Source organism: Erinaceus europaeus, chromosome 9, assembly GCF_950295315.1.
Source record: "Erinaceus europaeus chromosome 9, mEriEur2.1, whole genome shotgun sequence".
NCBI classification, from domain to species: Eukaryota; Metazoa; Chordata; class Mammalia; order Eulipotyphla; family Erinaceidae; genus Erinaceus; species Erinaceus europaeus.
Genome location: NC_080170.1, coordinates 112,069,779 through 112,091,182, shown reverse-complemented (window position 1 = coordinate 112,091,182; position 21,404 = coordinate 112,069,779). Strand labels below are relative to the sequence as shown.

At 41.7% G+C, this 21,404-nt stretch overlaps 1 protein-coding gene and 1 pseudogene across 2 annotated transcripts in view; one reads left to right on the top strand and one right to left on the bottom strand.

Moving 5' to 3' along the window:
* The window catches only part of ETV5 (ETS variant transcription factor 5), a 74,932-nt gene that overhangs the window by 23,495 nt on the left and 30,033 nt on the right, over positions 1-21,404 (bottom strand). For both annotated transcript variants that reach the window (XM_060198561.1, XM_007519775.2), the window contains exons 6-8: positions 14,748-14,877; positions 13,568-13,855; positions 1,030-1,289 (exon numbers count right to left, since the gene is read on the bottom strand). In XM_060198561.1, the coding sequence (XP_060054544.1) occupies positions 1,030-1,289; positions 13,568-13,855; positions 14,748-14,877 (678 nt within the window). The remainder of the gene's footprint in view (positions 1-1,029; positions 1,290-13,567; positions 13,856-14,747; positions 14,878-21,404) is intronic.
* Positions 15,976-16,104, top strand: LOC132540526 (U2 spliceosomal RNA; annotated as a pseudogene).

Genomic DNA, 21,404 nt, shown 5'->3' with positions numbered 1-21,404 from the left:
TGAAAGACTGCAAGAAAGCATTCAGTCCCATGAAGCAACCAATAGGACAGCCTTTCGGTGTGTCCCTGGCATCCCAGCAGCTGTAACACACCAGGTGCTTTCTTGGAATACTACTCACTTCTTCCTCATACTTATCTCTGGAGTTTATCCAGTCTGTTGTATTCAAAGAGAAAGTCACATAAGAGGGTGCAGGACAAAATGACAAAAATAATATTGTTTGCATTGAAGATTCATTTGAGAGAAAGAGTGGGAGAGTTCCTTGCTAAGACTCTACTATGAAAAGTCTTCAAAAGGGCATCACCATAATTAGGCCCCATTCATCTTCTTTTTCAAAGGTATTATTTATAATGAGATAGAAAGAGGGTGGAAGAAGGAGAAAAGGGGAGAAGAGGAGGAAGGAAAGAGAACCAGAGCATCACTTTGGCACATGTGATACTGGGGGTTAAACTTTGAATCTCCAACTAGTGAGTTCAACACTTTTTCCACAACAATCTTCAGGCTTGTTCTCAGAGGTGCGCTCTGCTCCAGTTCTGAATGCTTGCTTTATTTTTTACCATTTGCAGGGCTTTTCCGCTTTGTTTTGTATTCAGTCATGCATGCACATGTCTGCATTACTAAGCACACTGAAAGCAATTTCTATAAAACTATTTCCCAAAGTCCTAGACATAGACAGTAACAACCAGATTGATGAATGAGAGATGTAGAAATGGCAAGAATTTTTTTAATAATTTTTTTTAATATTTATTTATTCCCTTTTGTTGTCTTTGTTGCTTTATTGTTGTAGTTATTATTGATGTCGTCGTTGTTGGACAGGACAGAGAGAAATGGAGAGAGGAGGGGAAGACAGAGAGGGAGACAGAAAGACAGACACCAGCAGACCTGCTTCACCGCCTGTGAAGCGACTCCCCCGCAGGTGGGGAGCCTGGGGCTTGAACCGGGATCCTTACTCCAGTCCTTGCGCTTTGCGCCATGTGCGCTTAACCCACTGCACTACAGCCTGGCTCCCAATGGCAAGATTTTTATACTGACCTGAATCAACGCAGTAGTCCCGAGGCTCCTGCTTGATTCCCATTGGGGACTGGAATCCATGTGCTGGGGGACCCGGCATGCCTGGGACCCCATGTTCATAAAGTGGGTCATGGTATTCTTGCTTGAATCCCTGAGGGGGTGGGGGAGCTCCAGGGACAATGGGTTCTGACATCTGCCGGTGATAATTAGGACGGTTATCTCCGGGAACTCCTGACTGAGGAGGGAAGGGGTGGCAGGGTTCCGAAAGTTGTCTCTGAAATCTGTAAAGAAGAAGGTTTTTACACTGTTTAACAAAGAACATTATGAATACCTCCTCTGTTTAAAGAGTGAGGATTAGAAATTCAGATTAAGGGAATTATTTGCCGTGTATTTACTAAAGCTTATTTCTGAACACTTTACAGGTCTAAAAAGGATGACAGAGGACCTAGTGGGGGTTGTATTGTTATATGGAAAACTGGGAAGTGTTACGCATGTACAAACTATTGTACTTACTATCAAATGGAAAAAAATTAATTCCCCAATAAAGAAATTAAAAAAAAAACACATTTTTTTCTGAGGAATAGAAAGGTCTAACTAAAGATGAAATAGATGGACTTGGATGTTCCAAAGACGATGTCCCCTCCCTCTTTTGAAGTCAGACCATTGCTCCCTTCCAGTCATATAATGGCTGGTCACCTGTTGCCATAGTCTGATTCAAATTAGACTCAAATGGTCTTATTAAAGCTATTAACAGAATTTAACAGATTGCTAGAACCTCCTGATTTAAGATCTTAACCGGAGGCTAGGAGACAGATGAGGTACACAGCACGCAGTGTGCTCTGCAGTAGATCCTGGGTTAGTGTTGGCGCCATGAAGTTACCAAGGGAGCTACACAGATAAGAGAATGGTGCTGTTGTGTTCCCTCACTCCCTCTCTCCCTTTCTCTCAAAAAATAAAGACTGCACGTTTGGGTAGCTGCAAAGGGCACTCAGCAAACTGCACAAACACAAGGCCTTGCGTTTATCCTCAGGCGTTCAAAGAAAAGAAATCTTTTTAGGGGCCAGGTAATGGCTCACCGGATGATAAATGTCATTCCTGAGAGTCTTAAGTTCAAGCTTCCAATCCCCACCTGTGTAGGGGAGAAAGTTTCACAAGGGCTAGAGTAGTGCTGCAGATTTCTCTCCTTCATACTCTCTCCCATTCTCAAAAACTGAAATTAAATAAGTAAATGAAAGAGAAAGAGAAAAAAAGGGAGGAAGGAAGGGGTAGAAATGGCCACTAGAAAAAAAAGATTCGTGCAAGTACCAAGCCCTATTACTGGTGGCAACACAGACACACACACACACACACAAAACCACAAGCGCGCTTGCATGCATTCCTTTAATTGAGGAGATTTAGATGCAGATAAAACACTATTTAGATCAAGGGCTAGCATGACATTACTTTCTGTGTCTTTATTACCCTCCCAAAAGCAGGCTATATAAAATCATTTTAATATTAAAATCACCAAATAGGGGAGTCAGGCGGTAGCGCAGCAGGTTAAGCGCAAGTGGCACAAAGCACAAGGACCATTCCAGTCCCCAGCTCCCCCACCAGCAGTGAAGCAGGTCTGCAGGTCTGTCTTTCTCTCCCCCTGTCTTCCCTTCATCTCTCCATTTCTCTGACCTAGCCAACAATGACATCAATAACAATAAACACAACAATAAAAAAGGGCAACAAAAGGGAATAAATATATTTTTTTAAAAATCACCAAATAGGTTAACACAGAGTTATTCTTTTGTTCCAGATACCCAAAACATCAGAATCTGCCAGGCTAATGCACTAAACAAGGTTTACAAACTATGCAAGGTTTCACAGAGGTGCTGAATGCATGGCAGTGAAACTTCATTAGATGCAATTTTCAAGGTTGTTGGTATTTAAGGAAACCCTTCAATGGTCTTTGGAGAAATGTAAACTTGCAACTTGGGTTTAGACTTGACATTTAGACTATGGGCATTGGAAGCACATTGTAAATCTGAATTTTTGAAGGAAATTCTGTAAGAAGTAGATATAAAACAAAGATGAAGATATTCTTCCCTGCGTTTCCTCTGCCACCATGTCAGTACCTTCAAAGGCGACCTCCACCAATCAGTGCCTCTGAAGGCTCCCAGATGGCAGGGAAGTGCTCAGCTTTGTAACTAGAGCCTCTGCAGCTGGCAGGGCCAATCACTCCATTTCCACTCAGTGTTCATCTTCTCACCTTCCAGAATGAAACTCTAGAGTCAGCTGGTATGGCCCTTTGGGAAAGGTGCCTGCATATGGGCACCAGCCTGCAGCCCCACCCCCTCCTCCTTGCAAAGAGCACAAAGTTGAGGGTGCTGGGAGCTGCAGAGCAAACTGTGTGATTCGGACTGGACACACAAGTCCTGTTCTGAGGGTTCTGAGAGTGACAAAGGGGGTCTTAAGGACTGGCTGCTCACAAAACTGACATATTTAAGAGGAAAGGTTCTCTCAGCACTTGCTGCTGATAATAGTGTTTATTTACAGAAATGACTGAAGTGATTCAATTCTCGTCCTCAAAATACATTCTGTGAACTTTACTCACTGACCTTCATCTGAACTCCTTTTGGCAATCTTTTTTCAACTATCTAAGGACGTGCAGTATACATAATAGAGCTATGACAGTGATGCTCCTTGTTTACTAAGGCAGGCCATCATTTCCACTGAATTAGAGGCTTGCTTCCTCCTCTCCCCTCTCGGCTTCCTCCACTCAACCCCCACCCAGAGATTTCAGACCTAGTGAACTCACAGTTGGTGAGCAAAATGGGATTTCTGACTACTGAGTGAGTCTTAACTCAATAGGTTACAGACTAAGGCTTTTTCAGTGATGGTTTATTTAAAGAACCAGTTATTTATTTATTTGTCAGATTTATATAGCGCCTCTCCTCCCAAGAGCTTCACCCACGCTACCAACATTTGGTTTACGTTATGAAAACCGTTAGATGCTTTTTCTGCATTTCCTTTTTGGTCTCTGCTGCCAACACACAGAGTAAACACAATGCTGAGAAGGAAAAAAAAAGGGGGTAAAGTGTGGCTCTGATGAAGGCTACACAGTGGCTATGGGCGCCATGTGACATGAGTTTGGAGGGCCAGCTGAGTGATGACATATAAGACCGGTCAAGACTCCGGCACCATGAACTTAATATTCCTGTTCAGACTAGAAGACAGAAAATAGAGAGCAGCAGAGCTCTGGCTGTGAAGTCAGAACATCCTGGGCTGAACTCCAATCCTTACCACTGACTAGCAGTGTGACTGTGCTTGAATTATGTAACTGCTCCGAGCCTCAGTTTCCTTGTCAGTCAAATAATGACAGCAGGAGGTCTGTCCCAGAATCACTTACGGAAAGATTATGTAAGATAATGCCAGAAACAGCACATTGTTTAATTCTCAATATGCATGGCCCTTAAATACCACCAGAACTGACCCACACCCTCCCCTGCCCCCACCAAACTCAAGAATCTATATAAACATGAGAGTTTAAGAAACCAGAAGAAAGGGATCGATCTACCAACGCCCATCCCCGGCGGAGAAGCAATTACAGAAGCTAGACCTTCCACCTTCTGCACCCCACAATGACCCTGGGTCCATTCTTGCAGAATGATAAAGAACAGGGAAGCTAAAAAAAATAGGGAAGCTTCCAATGGGACATGGAACTCTGGTGGTGGGAATTGTGTGGAATTGTACCCATCTTATCCTATGGTCTTGTCTATCATTAGTAAATAAGTAAAAAGAAAGAAAGAAACGGGGAGAAACTTATCACACCTAAGTCAGATGAGGTTGGGCATGTTCAGGGTTACCATAAGGCTGTAGACTACACACAGAAGCTTTTAAATGACTCAAGCAGCAGATATACACAATTCAAAGTAAAATAGCCCACACACAATCTCCATTCTCTTTTCTCAGAAAGCAAATATTGAGCCTGGGAGCCATTTTGGAGTTCTTTGGTATGCTTCTAGGGATAGTCTTTGGGTTTTATTGTGAAACTGGATAAGATAAAGCTTAGTATTTACACAAGAGCCCACCTAAACTAAAAGATGTTGCGAGACAAGGAACAAAAGATCCTTTAAAGATCACAATCTTTGATTTCAAAACTATGAGGGAGGGAAAGTAATGCAAGTGAGAGAGGTACCAGGATAGTAGAGAGTGAATTTGTTTTTATATATAAAACACAAATAAATCTAATAATGAAAAGATTAGGGATGCAGGTAGATTTACATTTATAAGCCTTAACATTAAACAACAGAGCAACTGAAGTTTCCAAGTGGTGATATCGACATCACTTTATTAAGATTACTTTCATATAGTTTCCTCCATGGAAAAGAAAAGTGTGTTTTAAAAGAGAAACTGCCATGCAAGCTAACATTTACTGACTGCTCTCTCTGTGCCAGTATGATTACATTTAATCCACTCAGGGATTCTTTGTGGCAAGTATCTATTCTTCCATTTTTAGATGAAAACATGGGAAAGAAATTAACAGCTCAGAGAAGTTAATGCCTGCCTGAGATCACAGAGACAGAAGTGCCAGAGCTAGAGCTCAATCCCAAGACAGTCAGTCTGTCCAATTCTAGGGCCACTGGCCTATATTCTCTCTCATAGTTTCCTTAATTGTTTTAAAAACACTCTCTCAGTGACCTTTAAATAAATTCATATAGTCCAGGCAGCTAGAGAACTCACATTTAGAAAGAAGTCGTTTTTTTTGTTGTTGTTGCTGTTGTTTTAAAAGAGCCTCAGAATCAAAAGAAATAATACAAAACACATGGGGCAAAATTTTAAAGATACCACAGACTCAGAACTTGGGGAAATAGCTACAGCAGGACTTAGAAGGAAAGTTAAATAACTGTACAAATCAGAGTGTTTGGGGAAGCAAAAGAGGGGGCATATTAGTAATCAGGTCCAGACTGCTCTTTTTTTAAACAAAGAATCTTTTATTTATTTATTTTTTTATCTGTATTTATTTGTTGGATAGACAGTCACAGGAATGGGGTGATAGAGTGGGAAAGACACCTGCAGCACTACTTCACCACTTGTGAAGCTTTCCCCCTGCAGGGGGGGGGGGGACCAAAGGCTCGAACCTGGGCTCTTATGCACTGTAACATGTGTGCTTAACCAGGTGTGCCGCCACCTGGCCCCCAGACTGCTCTTTTCAGTAAGTAACCAGGAAAAAGTGAACACATGGCTTATTATTTATTATTTGTCTTGGGAGAAATATAATATGGTTCTATGTTTATACTATAAAGGAGAAAAAAAGAGCGAGTGAAAATATTTGAGAAGAGGATGAGCAAAGCTGACTTGTTGAAAAAAAGGAAAGAAAAATAAGTGTATGCCAAGATTGAGAAAGATTAAAATTAAAAAAAATAATAAGTATAGACAGGGGACCAGGAGGTGGCTCACTTGGTAAAGCACATGTGCAAGGACCCAGATTTGAGCACCAGGTCACCTAGCTGGAGGTACCTGCAGGGGGGAAGTCCAGGAGGGGTGGAGGACTGTGTCTCCTCCCTCACTGTCTCTCATACTCTAAAGTGGAAAAAAAAAGAAGAAGAAAAAAGAGGCTTCTGGGAGTAGTGAAGTTGTGCAGGCACAGAGCCCCAACAATAACCTTGGGGGTAAAATAAATAAATACATAAATAAATGTAGATAAGTAATATCAGACATGGAAATGGGATAACTATAGATGCTACAAAGGTTTTCAAAATAATATTATAATGAGGGAGTTGAGTGGTAACCTAGTGGGTTAAGCGCAGGTGGCACAAAGCACAAGGATAGCAACAGGATCCCGGTTCGAGCCCCCAGCTCCCCACCTGCAGGGGAGTCACTTCACAGGCGGTGAAGCAGGTCTGCAGGTGTCTGTCTTTCTCTCCCCCTCTCTGTCTTCCCCTCCTCTTTTCATTTCTCTCTGTCCTATCCAGCACAATGACATCAACAATAATAACTACAACAATAAAACAACAAGGGAAACAGAAGGGAATAAATAAATATTTAAAAAATATATTATAATGGCTGTAAAATAGGTCAACTGTATAGCACTGAGCCACATGCCTGAGGCTCCAGGTTCAATTCCCAGCAATAAACCCACCAAAGTGATGCTCTCAATTATCTCTTTCATTTGCAACTCTCTTATATGTAATAAATGAATCTTCCAAGAAAAAAAAAAGGACCTTTATGCCAACTGATTTTATCACACACAAAACAGAAATCAAATCCTTTCCAATTTTATTTCACTCACTCAATTAAACAGAAGTAAATGCAGGGAGTCGGGTGGTAGCGCAGTGGGTTAAGCACACGTGGCGCAAAGTGCAAAGACCTGTGTAAGGATCCCAGTTCGAGCCCTGGCTCCCCACCTGCAGGAGAGTCGCTTCATAGGCGGTGAAGCAGGTCTGCAGGTGTCTTTCTCTCCCTCTCTGTCTTCCCCTCCTCTCTCCTTTCCTCTCTGTCCTATCCAACAATGACAACATCAATAACAAACAATAACAACTACAACAAAAATTTTAAAAAGGGCAACAAAAGGGAAAAAGTAAAAAAAAAAAAAAAAAAAAACACAAAAAAACTTAAAAAAAGGAAATAAATGCAAAGCAAAACTACAAAAGGTAAGAGTACTGGATTAGTAATTAATAATCTTCCTACAAAGAAATATCAAGCCCAGTTAAATATTAGTAATCTCTCCTCCAAATACAAGGAATTAAAATTTCAAGTTTTAAGTGAACTAGTCTAGTATATAAAGAGGAAGACATCATTTACTCATTTCACAAGTATTACTTAAGTGTTAAAGTTCAACAAGGACAATATAAGAAATTAAACATTATTCTCATTCATCAATATAGATAGAAATGCTAAGCTGAAATTGATATTGAAAAACAGTTCAGCAATGTACAAATGAATTGGGTTTATCATAAGAATACAAAGTTGACTTTATATAAATCAGTGTAACAAGGAAGTCTGGCGTTAGTGCAGTGGGTTAAGCGCACGTGGCACAAAGCACAAGGACCAGCGTAAGGATCCCAGTTCGAGTCCCCGGCACCTCACCTGCAGGGGGAGTTGCTTCACAGGCGGTGAAGCATGTCTGCGGGTGTCTTTCTCTCCCCCTCTCTGGTTTCCCCTCCTCTCTCCATTTCTCTCTGTCCTATCCAACATTGACGACATCATCAACAATAATAACTACAACAACAATAAAAACAAGGGCAACAAAAAGGAAATAAATAAAAGTATAAAAAAAAATCAACGTAACTTACGACATCATTAAGAAATTAAGGTAGAATGTCTGTGAGTTTGGGAGAACCACTGCAGTTTCTAATGGAGGGAATGGGGACACAGAACTCTGGTGATGAAAACGGTGTGGAATCAGACCCCTGTTATTTTGTAAATCACTAAAAAAATAAATAAATAAAAGAAATTCAGTAAGAAAAATTGATCATCACAAAAAAAAAAAGCAGAAAGAGTTTGGTAAAATTCTACATTCATAGTAAAAATTCTCAGTTAACGGGAGTCAGGCTGTAGCGCAGTGGGTTAAGCGCAGGTGGCGCAAAGTGCAAGGACCAGAGTAAGAATCCCGGTTGGAGCTCCTGGCTCCCCACCTGCAGAGGAGTCACTTTACAAGTGGTGAAGCAGGTCTGCAGGTGGCTATCTTTCTCTCTCCCCTCTGCCTTCCCCTCCTCTCTCCATTTCTCTCTGTCCTATCCAACAACGACGACATCAATAATAACAACATAACTACAACAATAAAACAAGGGCAACAAAAAGGGAATAAATGAATAAATAAATTTAAAAAAAAATTCTCAGTAACTAGAGATTAAAAAAAAAATCCACACTCCTAATCATTAAATGTATATTATTCAGTCTGTCCAAGAAGGTTCCATTAAGCAGCTATGAAGCTCATTTTAGGATCTCAAAGTGAATTTGTGCTTCCATATATAACAGGCTAGAAACAGGAGTGTGTGGAGAGGAGCTAAGTCACACGTTCACTTAGCTCCAGGTCAGGCTACAAGTGTGACTCACTGTTAAATTCCTTATGCCAGTCCATGTGCTTCACTCCACGCACGCTTAACCCACTGAGCTACTGCTCGGCTCCCAACAAATCCTTTCTTTGTGCCTCTAGGGCACTGTAATCCTGGCAGCATGATAGCCTCCTATAATACCTGCACTCTTAGGGAGCATCAAGCAGCAAGTAATTGTTTCACCATATAAATGATTTCTTCAGTTTCTGTCTTGAGTTTTGTTTCTTCAGGCTGAATGAGAGGACAGTGAATCTTAAACATTTTTAAAGAAGTTTTGCTTTGTGGATCTGCTTTAGTTAATTGTGGGGACTTCCTCAATTCGAATGTCATGAGAAACATTACAACAAAAGCCAAAAATCACGTATGACCAGGAATGTGGGTATAACAGAAATTGTTCTAAGCTTCTTGCCTACCACATGTAAACAAAGAAGAATCAGTTGGAAAAAAAACTTGTGAGATTGTGGTTGTTGGAAAAAAGGAACTGTCTTCATAGCAGCTCATCTTTAGGGATGAAGGGCAACATGTCTGAACATGCAAATCATGTTTACTTCCCCGTCTCCTCTGGGGTAGAAAAGCCAGAATATAAATCATGACTTTCAAATAAAATCTTCTAAAGATCAATTTTTGAGTTTTGAAAATTATACACAAAGGTTATGGAGAACATTGGGGACATAGTTTTGATTATATTTTTATCCTCTGAAGTATAGTCCTAGCACACTACTATCAATAAACATATAGAAGACAAGTAAGATATTGGGCTAAATGTGGGTTAAACAAAAGGTGTCTAAATCATGGTTCGCTTCTCTCTCTCTCTCTCTCTCTCTCTCTTTTAAGTTCAAAGAGTTTATTCAACTGAAAAGGTTCACTGTGAGCAAAACAAAGATTTATGTTATGATGTGGGTTTAGGTGAGTGAGGTAGGACTTTAGTCGAATTTTATAGCTTACAGGATGGATATAGTTCTGGTAGTTTGACATAAAGAGATGGGTAAAGTTCAAGGTTGATGTCTCAAGGTTAGCTTTGGAGAGACATTAGTGAATGTTTAACATTCTTCCCCCATGTCATAACCAAACAAATGGTACTAACAACTTGTGAAGGTTTTGGTTTCTGAATGTAGGACCCTATATTTGGCCATGTGGCCTTTAGGAAGTCTTCTAGCTGCTCTCAGGCCTGCTTTTCTTACCCATAAAAAAAAGTCTTTAAGTCTGTTTTGGTCAGAGGGCTGTTAAGACTCTAGTAAGTAAGGCTTTATAGTTCTTTCTAGTCTAATACCGTATATCTTTAGACAGTTTTTAAAGTGATATTCTCTTTTATTTGCATCACAAAGATAGGACAGGGATACCCTTATAAGTAGGCAAGGGCATTAAGAACAAAAAAGCAGATTACTGCATGCTTGATACTTATAAGAGACGGGGGAGAATATGGATGAAGCTGGAAGAGAGAATGAATCATGATTTCTCAAAAGTATGGCAAGGAAGTGTCTAGGCTCTGGCCCAGATCCACCAACACAACCTCTGAAGCAAGGAATCTGTCTTTTTAATACAACCCACCTGAGGAGATATCTGTGTACCCACAAGTCTGAGACTGTAGGATTCCAGTGTAGACACCGAAGTGCCTGCCTAGTGGTCTTTTCATTTTATAAATTCTGAAGCCTATAAAATATTTTTACTGTAGTTCCCTCTGGGATTTCTGTATCGTACCAGTGCATGAAATTCTCTAAAACAATATTTATTTTATCACTGAAAGGAACAGACCCTCTACCCCTTCCCCTCCTCCCCACCAAACACACACTGAATCAGATCAGCAGCACCAGGCATGGAACCTGGCATTTCAAGCTTGCGAGGCTCGAACTTTACCCACTAGACTATTTATCTGGTTGCCAAGTCTTTGTTTTACTGTAGACACATCACTCTTGAAAGCATAATGCAAGGTAAAGTAAGTCCAAGGAAAAGCGGAAGATTTCAGGGAGGATTTCTCCCTCCCCAAAAATATGATCTCTAGATCCCGAAGCTCTTCTTTGGAGAGCAATCACTCTCACATCTCAGGAAGAGCAGTCTGCAGACGCTCACTTCATTCCTGGGCTCCCCATCTGCTTGGGTTGCTAGAGTGTAAATAGGTACTGGGTGAATTAGGGTCTTCCTCCCCAAATTCAGTTAACCACTAACACAATGTGTTGTTTTTTAAAATATTTTTTATTTTATTTATTTATTCCCTTCTGTTGCCCTTGTTGTTTTATTGTTGTAGTTATTATTGTTGTTGTCGTCGTTGTTGGATAGGACAGAGAGAAACGGAGAGAGGAGGGGAAGACGGAGAGGGGGAGAGAAAGAGAGACACCTGCAGACCTGCTTCACCGCCTGTGAAGCGACTCCCCTGCAGGTGGGGAGCCGGGGTTCGAACCGGGATCCTTATGCCGGTCCTTGTGCTTTGCGCCACATGCGCTTAACCCGCTGCGCTACAGCCCGACTCCCCACAATGTGTTTTTTTTTAATTTTTTTAAATATTTATTTTATTTATTTATTCCCTTTTGTTGCCCTTGTTGTTTTATTGTTGTAGTTATTATTGTTGTTGTCGTTGTTGGATAGGACAGAGAAATGGAGAGAGGGAGGGGAAGACAGAGAGGAGGAGAGAAAGACAGACACCTGCAGACCTGCTTCACCGCCTGTGAAGCGACTCCCCTGCAGGTGGGGAGCCGGGGTTCGAACCGGGATCCTTATGCCGGTCCTTGTGCTTTGCGCCACATGCGCTTAACCCGCTGCGCTACAGCCCGACTCCCCACAATGTGTTTTTATCAAGTCCCTGGAAATAAAGAGTAGGAGTGAGGGGGGGAAATATGAACTTAAGAGATTTAACATGTAGTAAATTTCCTTTACACATGATAAAACAAACATTAAGTTTGCTAAATACTTGATATCAAATATATGCCCTACTATGCCCCTCTTCCTCAATTAACAGTCCTGGTTGAATACCAGGAAGATAATGCTTGAAAACACAAAAAAACAGAAAAACAAAACAAACACAAAAACCGAGGGGGGGGGAAAACCAAGCCCACCACACTCTGTGGTCCTTTCTTTTTTTTTTTTTAATTTTTAATTTAATTTAATTTATTGGATACAACAGAGAGAAATTGGGAGGGGAAGAGGGAGAAAGAAAGACACCTGCAGACCTGCTTCACTACTTGTGAAGCTTTCCCCTCGTAAGTGGAGACTGGGGGCTTGAACCCATGTCCTTGCACACTGTAATATGTGCTCTTAACTAAGTGCACGACTACCCAGCCCCAGGTCCTGTTGTCATTAATGTTTAGGGACCATGACCTCACTAGGTGAATAAACCCAAATTATGTTTGTTTGTTTTTTTTTTAAAAAAACTTCTTGATGGGAGTCGGGCGGTGGCGCAGTGGGTTAAGCGCACGTGGCGCAAAGCGCAGGGACCGGCGTAAGAATCCCGGTTCGAGCCCCCGGCTCCCCACCTGCAGGGGAGTCGCTTCACAGGCGGTGAAGCAGGTCTGCAGGTGTCTATCTTTCTCTCCCCTCTCTCTCTGTCTTCCCCTCCTCTCTCCATTTCTCTCTGTCCTATCCAACAACAAAGCACAAGGACCGGCATAAGGATCCCGGTTCGAAGCCCGGCTTCCCACCTGCAGGGGAGTCACTTCACAGGCGGTGAAGCAGGTCTGCAGGTGTCTGTCTTTCTCTCCTCCTCTCTGTCTTCCCCTCCTCTCTCCATTTCCCTCTGTCCTATCCAACAACGACAACAACAATAATAACTACAACAATAAAACAACAAGGGCAACAAAAGGGAATAAATAAATAAAATAAATGTAAAAAAAAAGGAAAGAAAAGGTGTCAGAAGATATCTGAGTGAACTTTTCATGGGTGTTTGATGGAAGGAACTGTGTTTCAGTGTTTGCTTCAAAACAAGCGGGAAAGGTAAGGGGAGACTAGAACCAGGAAGAATGCTTATTTTTTTTCTTGCAGTTTATTTAGAAACTAAGAAAGTGACCTCCAAGTAATATAGGTAGGACTAGGATTGGTCCAAGCTTAGGAAGGTATCAAGATATTTCTATCTTAAAAGGAGATAACAATAAACACAGTTGCCTACTGTTAAACTGTCTTAAAATTGAATGACTAATAATACTTCCTGTAACTCAACAATCTCTAATTTACAAGCAGAATGGTAATAAAGTTATTACAGGTAGATAAACCCAGCTTCAAGTTGAATAAGCTGTATCCAATAAAGAGCCCTTCTTGAGGGTTAATTTAACAGTATTACTTGAGCAAGTCATGATGCCTCCTCGAGCTCTGTGTGAAGCAACAACATTGATAATCTCTCCCCTCATGGTTTCCTAAGGATGCTGTGATGTCTCTAAATGTACTGAGAACAGGGTGCTATCTACACAGGTCAGTTTCATTTTATTATTAGCCTTATCCCCTGAGATACCTCAGTGGAATGAAGGCTTGATTAATGGCCACCCTTCTCTCCCAGTGAGGACAAAAGGAGAGGATTGGAAGCCATGAAGGAAGCTCAGGTCAGCACCCACCTTTGTTCTGATGGATACTGGTTTTCAGGCATCATCTTTGGCATCTGCAGGGGATGATGTGGTGGCCGTGGGATCGCAAACGCTTGCTGCTGTGGCCCAGCTTCTGGAAGTGAGTGGGGGTTGGGGCCAGGGCCCACACCTTGAACTGGGCCATTTGCAGGGGCATGTGTTGAGGTGGGCAGAGTTGCCTGAGGTGGGGGAAATAGAGAATTCTGATGGGTGGGTGACAGGGGGGTAGTGGGAGGTGTTAATGGCTTGAACCCAGAGGGAGGCTTCCTATCATAGGCACTGCAAACAGAAAAAAGAGAAAAGAACCATTAAGCTGCCATGAAGCCATTAGCTTGGCCACCACCAGATCCCGTAGAACTGCAGCCCACAGTTGCCAGGAAATGACAGCATTAACATAGTTAAAGTGCTGGCAGCCCTGAGGGAATATTTGTACCTCTAAAAAGTGACAAACACACTGCGTCACAGGGACTTGTTTAACACTTGTAGTGATTCTTCTCAAAGATAATTTTAGCCACCGGCTTCCGGTTTCTCCCTCGCCCCCCCTTAGAAATGAATTCTGTGTATATGTGTGGAAGGTGGATGGATGAGAAGAGAATCTATGGCTGGGGAGCTCTCTGGGCCCCTCTCCCTCGTATTATTCCAGGGTTCTAAGAATTAACTTTGTGGAGGAAGTTTCTGCTGTAACATCACTTGAATTAGCAACTCTTCCTCCCCTTTCAAGCAGATCTATGTTTATCTTCTAGAGCGAAGAATGATTTAAAATTAAAGCTTCATTCCTGGGGCGGCCTGGATAGTCTTAAGTAAAGGGCACGAGCATCAGGACTTTTTCATATATTCTGATTTGAAGATTACTTCTTTGGTGCTTAAAGTTCACATTACCATATGGTAGACATGAAGAAGTATACTACCTCCCTCAGAGCTACAGATCAAATATCCCAGCATTCTCTCTCTCAGGAGGGCCAGTATCCCATCGATCAGTTCCCCACAGAGCTGCTTTCACAGGTGGGCGGTTTAGGAGTAGCACAAAGGCCCCATTTGGATAGGCCCACACCCTGAGGGTGACACTACCATGGAAGACAGGGGTGTGGTACACCATGAGTATCTGCTCTATAATACTTGAAACCAAACAAGATGGCTACTCTGTGGTTAGTCTTCCTTTGGCTCCACTCACCAGTAGTTGTAGAGGCACTTTTCTCCATAGTTAGCACCAAGAGCCTGCTCGTGGCTGCAGGATGACAGCTCAGAGGAAGGGCTGTGCAGCTCCCGTTTGATCTTGGTTGGAGGCGGGGCATGAAGCACCACTGAAATCCGATGAGAAAGGACTCAAGTCAGTTGATGAACGGAGAACACAGTGCTTCCTTCTACAAACCCCATTCCAGCAGACTGTTCTCAGAACTCATGTCAAGTCACATGCTACATGAAAGCAAACACTGAAACACAGTTCCTTCCATCGAACACCTGTGAAAAGTTCACTCAGATATCATCTTCTGACACCTTTTCTTTTCTACCAGAGTTTTTGCTGGGGCTTCACAACTGTTTAAATGCACTGTTGCTGGTGGACTCTTTGTTCTAGAGGGTGACAGACAAAAGGGGGCGGGGGGAGAGAGAGACCAAAGAGATATACCACAGTAGTGCTCCACTGCTCATGGGGCTTCCCTCTGTGGAGCTCCCTTGGGGTGACTGCAGGCTCAAACCTAGCTAGGTCTTGGTGCATGGTAAGGTCTGTGCTCTTACCATTGGAACTTTCAACTAGCTGTCTTTTCCATATATATATTCTGTTCTACTTCCCACAGGCTGAAATATTTGAAAATCCTGCAGGAATGGCTCCTCAAGAGGAATGCAAATGGTGATGGATGATGGGGCACGAATTGCAGACATGAAATATTTTGTTTCTCAAAAGGAAACGTATTTGTTTACCAAAGGAGATTACTCTGGCAAGTACATTTACTTCAGAGGCATGTACAATATGCAACTTTTTAAGGTCTTCTCCTTAAGCAATTCTTCCTATCAGCTCTAAGTAGGAAATACTCAATTTTGGAGTAATTTCAAAATTTGTTAAAGCAGAAGAATATACCAAGAGGTATATTCTACAGGCAGTAGAAGCTGTGAAAAGCCTGTGCTTATACTGTCTGTTCCACGACTTTGCCAGTGAGTAACCAGGACATAGTCAACGACTGCCACCTCTCCAGATTCAAAGGAGGTCTCGAAACTTTACATCAGGCTCAACCTGATGCTGTTGACTGGCTACGGAAGAAGGGCAAACGCTAGAAGAAGAACCAGGAAGGGCAGATTTTCTTAACCCATCATTTTGTGGATGGGGCTAGTTCATTTTCCCGAACTGATGAACCTGTTTATGCAAACTGTTGCTTGTCTTTGAAAACCAACTGCATATTCCACAAGTCACTTCCCGGCCTTTTGGTTAAGATCAAGTGTAGTATCTGAATGGACAAATAAGTAAAAAAAATTTTTGGTGATACCAGGGCTATTACTGGGCTTGGTGCCTACACAGTGAATCTACCAATCCCAGCGGCCATTTTTTCCTCTCCTTTTCTGTTTTTTTTTAAATTGCCACCAGGGTTATTGCTGGGGTTTGGTGCCAGCACTGTGAATCTACTGCTCCTGGTGGCCATTTTTTCTTTCTTGCTATTTTCTTTTATTTTTTATTAGTAAATTAATATTGATTTACAAAATTATAAGATAATAATTCCACACAGTTCCCATGACCAGAGCTGTGTCCCCATTCCCTCTATTAGAAATTACAGTAGTTCACCCAAGGTCACAGATAAGGGTTGACTATTACTTCTAAAACTATCTATTGCCATTTTTCCTATGGTCTGCCTTCTCTTCCTTTCTAAGTTGCACTTACACCTCTTTTTTAAAGTATTTTTTAATTGGGGGATTAATGGTTTATAGTCAACAATAAAATATAGTAGTTTGTACATGTATAACATTTCTCAGTTTTCCACATCACAATTCTACCCCTCTAGGTCATCTGATACCATGTTCCAAGACCTGAACCTGTCCTCTAGCCCCAGTCCAAATTCTGCTTTGCATTTTCTTAATTTTCAATTTTTTCTTTTTATTATTGGTGATTTAATAATAATTGACAAAATTATGGGATAAGAGGGGTACAGTTCATACAATGCCCACTACCAGCATGCCATATCCCTCCCATCCCTTCCATTGTAAGGTTCCTTATTCTTTTTTTCCCCTTAATTTCTTTATTGGGGGAATTAATAGTTTACAGTTGATAATAAAATACAGTAGTTTGTACATTTCCCAGCTTCCCACATCATAATTCAACCCTCATTAGGTCCTCCTCTGCCATCATCTAGGACCTGAACCCTCCCTCCGCTACCCCAGTCTTTGACTTTGGTGCAGCACACCAGCTCCAGTCCGAGTTCTGCTCAGTGTTGTCTCTTCTGATCTTGTTTTTCAACTTCTGCCTGAGAGTGAGACCGTCCCATATTCATCCTTCTGTTTCTGACTTATCTCACTTCACATGATTTCTTCAAGCTCCATCCAAGATGGGCTGAAGAAGGTGAAGTCAACATTTTTAATAGTGTGTTGGGTTCCTTAGGATATATCCCCAGGAGAGGAATTGCAGGGTCATAGAGTAGGTCTATTTCTAGCCTGAGAGTTCTCCAGACTGCTCTCCACAGGGGTTGGACAAATTTCCATTCCTGCCTGCAGTGCAAGAGGGTTCATCTCCACACCCTCTCCAGCATTTGCTGCTGCTACCTTTTCTGATGTATGACATTCTCACAGGAATGAAGTGGTATCTCACTGTCATCTTTATTTGCATTTCTCTGACCACCAATGACTTAGAGCATTTTTGCATGTTTGTTGGCCTTTTGGAACTCTTCAGTGGTGAATATTCTGTTCATATCCTCTCCCCATTTTTGGATGGGGTCATTTGTTTTCTTGTTGCTGAGTTTGGTGGGCTGTTTATATATTTTGGTTCTTAGCCTTTTGTCTGATGTATGGCATGTAATAACCTCCTGTTCTGTAAAGGGTCTCTTTGTTTGGGTGGTGATTTGTTTTGCTGAGCAGATGCTTTTCAATTTCCGTCTACATCTATTACTACTTCTGAGTGTCCTTCCTTTTTTCTTCTCTTTCTGAGTCCTGATGGAAATAGGAGTTCTGGTCATTTTCCCCTAAATTTACCCCTCTCTGGGAGTATGAACCAAAATTCTTTTTTGGGTGCAGAAGGTAGGAGTTCTGGTTTCTGTAACTGCTTCTCCACTGGACATGGACATTGGTAGGTTGATCCATACCCTAACCTATTTCTGTCTTTCCCTAGAGGGGTAGGAATACTCTTATCAGGAACTACAATTCTTTTTCTTTGTTTTTGTTGTTATCTTCACTTATTAGATGGAGACAGCCAGAAACGAGAGGGAAGGGGGGGAGATACAGAGGGACAGGGAAAGACAGTGAGACGCCTGCAGCCCTGCTTCACCACTTGTAAAGCTTTCCCCCTGCAGGTGAGGTTTGAGGGCTTGAACCCAGGTCCTAGTGCACTGTAACATATGCGCCACCACCCAGTCCCAAGACTATAATTCTCTTTCTTTCTTTCTTTCTTTCTTTCTTTTTTATTTAAAGATTTTATTTATTTATGAGAAAGATAGGAGGAGAGAGAAAGAACCAGACATCACTCTGGCACAGGTGCTGCTGGGGATCTAACTCAGGACCTCATGCTTGAGAGTCCAAAGCTCCAACACTGCACCACCTCCCGGACCACACTACAATTCTTTTTAAACTATCTCTAGTTATTTAGTTATTTACTGGATAGAGACAGCCAGAAATCAAGAGGGAAAGGCGAATAGAGAGGAAGAGAGACAGAGAGACACTTGCAGTACTGCTTTACCATTTGCAAAGATTTCCCTCTGCAAGTGGGGGAGCAGGCACTCAAACCCTGGGTCCTTGCACATGAGACTACAACTCTATAAGGCAAACCTCTGTCAGTGACTGACTGGGGACAACAGGTTTTTCTAATTTCTTTCCTGCATAATGCCAACTGCTTTTCCTGAAGAAATGAAGTAAGTTCACAACTGGCAGAGCACATTTAGAAATCATCTGTGATTTTTCAATGGTGACATCATGGCAGCCAAACCTCAATTGTTATCAAATGTTTTCAGACATTTAGACACAGAAAACAGCCGAGCTTTGAATAGAATGTTGCTAACAAATGATAAAGGAGTGTCAGACAACTGACACAGAAAACTGTTTCCAATACAGTGGGCATGATGATGGTTCTCTGCACAGCCCTGGTCACTAGCCCTTCACTGACACTCTTCTTTCTGCCAGAAAAGCTTTGGCAAAATGAGGAAAGGTGATGAAAACCAAATTTAAGTTACATGTAATTTAAGTGTCTATTTGTATTATTCATCTAAAGAAAATCATTATTATTTGTTTCTTCTCCTCTCTCTCTCTCTCTTTTTTAATTTAATCAAATTAAATTATTCTTTTCTTTTTTTGCCTCCAAGGTTATTGCTGGGGCTCGGTACCTGCACTATGAATCCACTGCTCCTGGAGGCTACTTTTTCCCTTTTATTGCCCTTGTTGTTTACTGTTATTGTTTGCTGTCATTGTTGTTGGATAGGACAGAGAAATTGGGAGAGGAGGGGAAGACAGGGAGGGGGAGAGAAAGATAGACACCTGCACACCTGCCTGTGGTGGTTCGAACCAGGATCATTACACTGGTCTTTGCACTTTGTGCCAGGTGCACTTAACCCAGTGCGCTACCACCCTGCCCCTTCTTCTTCTTCTTCTTCTTTTTTTTTTTTTTTTCCTAATGAGAACAATGCTCAGCTCTGGCCTGTGGTGGTGCCAGGGTTTGAACTTGGGACATCTGAGCTTCAGGCACCCCAAAGAAAATAACTATAATGAGTTTTATCTAAGTTAAAAAAGTAAATATGGTAGCATTTAATTTTCTTATTTTGAGTTTTAGCAGTGCCTTGACATTCTTACAATATTATTACAAAAATGAACAGTTCAGCTGACAAGACTAACAACAATGCATAAACCACGGTTGTTCAGAGAGGAACATTTCATAATGGCTACAGGAGAGGTGTATATCCATTTTGAAAGCACAACTAAAATGCCAGCTAAGTCTGGTGTTTTGATTCCTTCAGTTCTATACACACTTCCTTTTTGTTTTTCCTCTTTTTTTTTTTCATTTATTAGTTTACGGGAAGGGGGGAAATTAAGGATTTACAGTACTGTTGACATGTGGGTTCAATGTTTCATCTCCCCATGGCAGGTATCTGCAAAACACCTTGATCCCCAGCTTGGGCCCTTTTCCACTACCAAGCCCCAGACTCCAATGCCCCTCCACCTCGCCCCACAGTCCTTTACTTTGGTGCAATACACAAATCCAGTCCAAGTTTTCCATGATATTTTCCCTTTCTGCCCTTTCTTAAGTTCTATGAGTGAGGCCATTTAGTATTCTTTTTTGGCTTATGTCACTTTGGTCTTTTTTTTCTTGTAACTTTTTAAAAAAATTATCTTTATTATTTATTTGGATAGAGACTGCCAGAAATCAAGAGAGAAAGGAGTGATAGAGAGGAAGACAGAGACACCTGCAGCCCTGCTTCACCACCTGTGAAGCTTTCCCCCTGCAGGTGGGGGCCAGGTGCTCAAGCCCAGGTCTTCGCGCACTGTAATGTGTGCTCAACCCAGCTCCATCACTTTTGTCTTATACTCGGAACCTTAGTCTCTTAAAAAAAAAAAAAAAAGTGAAGGAGTTCAAGAAATATTAGAAGAATGTCAAGGTCTAGTAGTCTTCCTTCCTCAGCCCCCAATTCATACACTGATATCTAATGCCCGGTGTGTTGGTATTAGGAGGTATCAGATGTGATGAGGTTACAAGGTCAGTGTCTTCCTAAATAAAATTAGCAACCCCCTTCCCCTCCTGCTAAATGAGAACATAGTAACTCTGTAACCCAGAAGAGAGCCTTCAATCAACCAGAAGGCACCTTGATCTCAGACTGCCAGCCTCCAAAGCTGTGAGAAATGAGTATCTGTAGCTTAAAAGGCACCCAGTCTGTTATACTTTGCTACAGCAGCATGAAATGACCTAAGACAGTGAATGACTGGATGGATTATCTTTCTGATTTAGTTTTTTAAAATTTCTTTATTGGGGAATTAATGTTTTACATTCGACATTAAGTACAAAAGTTTGTACATGCATAACATTCCCCAGTTTCCCATTTAACAATACAACCCCCACTAACTGATTCATTTTTAACCTTGAAGGAAGAAATCAAATCTACCCTGCAAGGCTAGTTACAATACAAGTCACAGGTATGCAACCCTCCCCCTTACCCCACCCGACCCAGTACTTGCAGGAGGAAGAAGGTACATTGCAAGCTATACAGATTACTGGCATGAATGCCATGAGGGAGCCTCAAGTGGTAAGGACAAAGAAAAGCAGATGAGAGAAGCAGACTAGATTAGCAGACTAGATTATGCTACATGTCAGAGGTAGTGGTATATGCTAAGCAGAGACTCAGAAGCCCGGGCATGTTCCTTGCTCTCAGTCTGTTCCCTCATTTGTCAAATGAGATATGTTAAGTCGCCTGGAGAAATCAAGAAAATGGCACAGCACCTTGCAGATGGTGCTGTGATATTGTGTAATTAGACACTGTGTTTTCAAAAATAGAGTATTTACCTTCACAAAGCCGACTTACTAAATGAAGATAGACCTAGGACTGTAAAACATGGCAATGAATAGGAAATGGGAAAGTTCTCATGAACTCCTGAAGACAGTTGGAAAGAAATGATAAAAAAATGTAGACTATTTGAGCTGGTATCTTCTACAATGAGA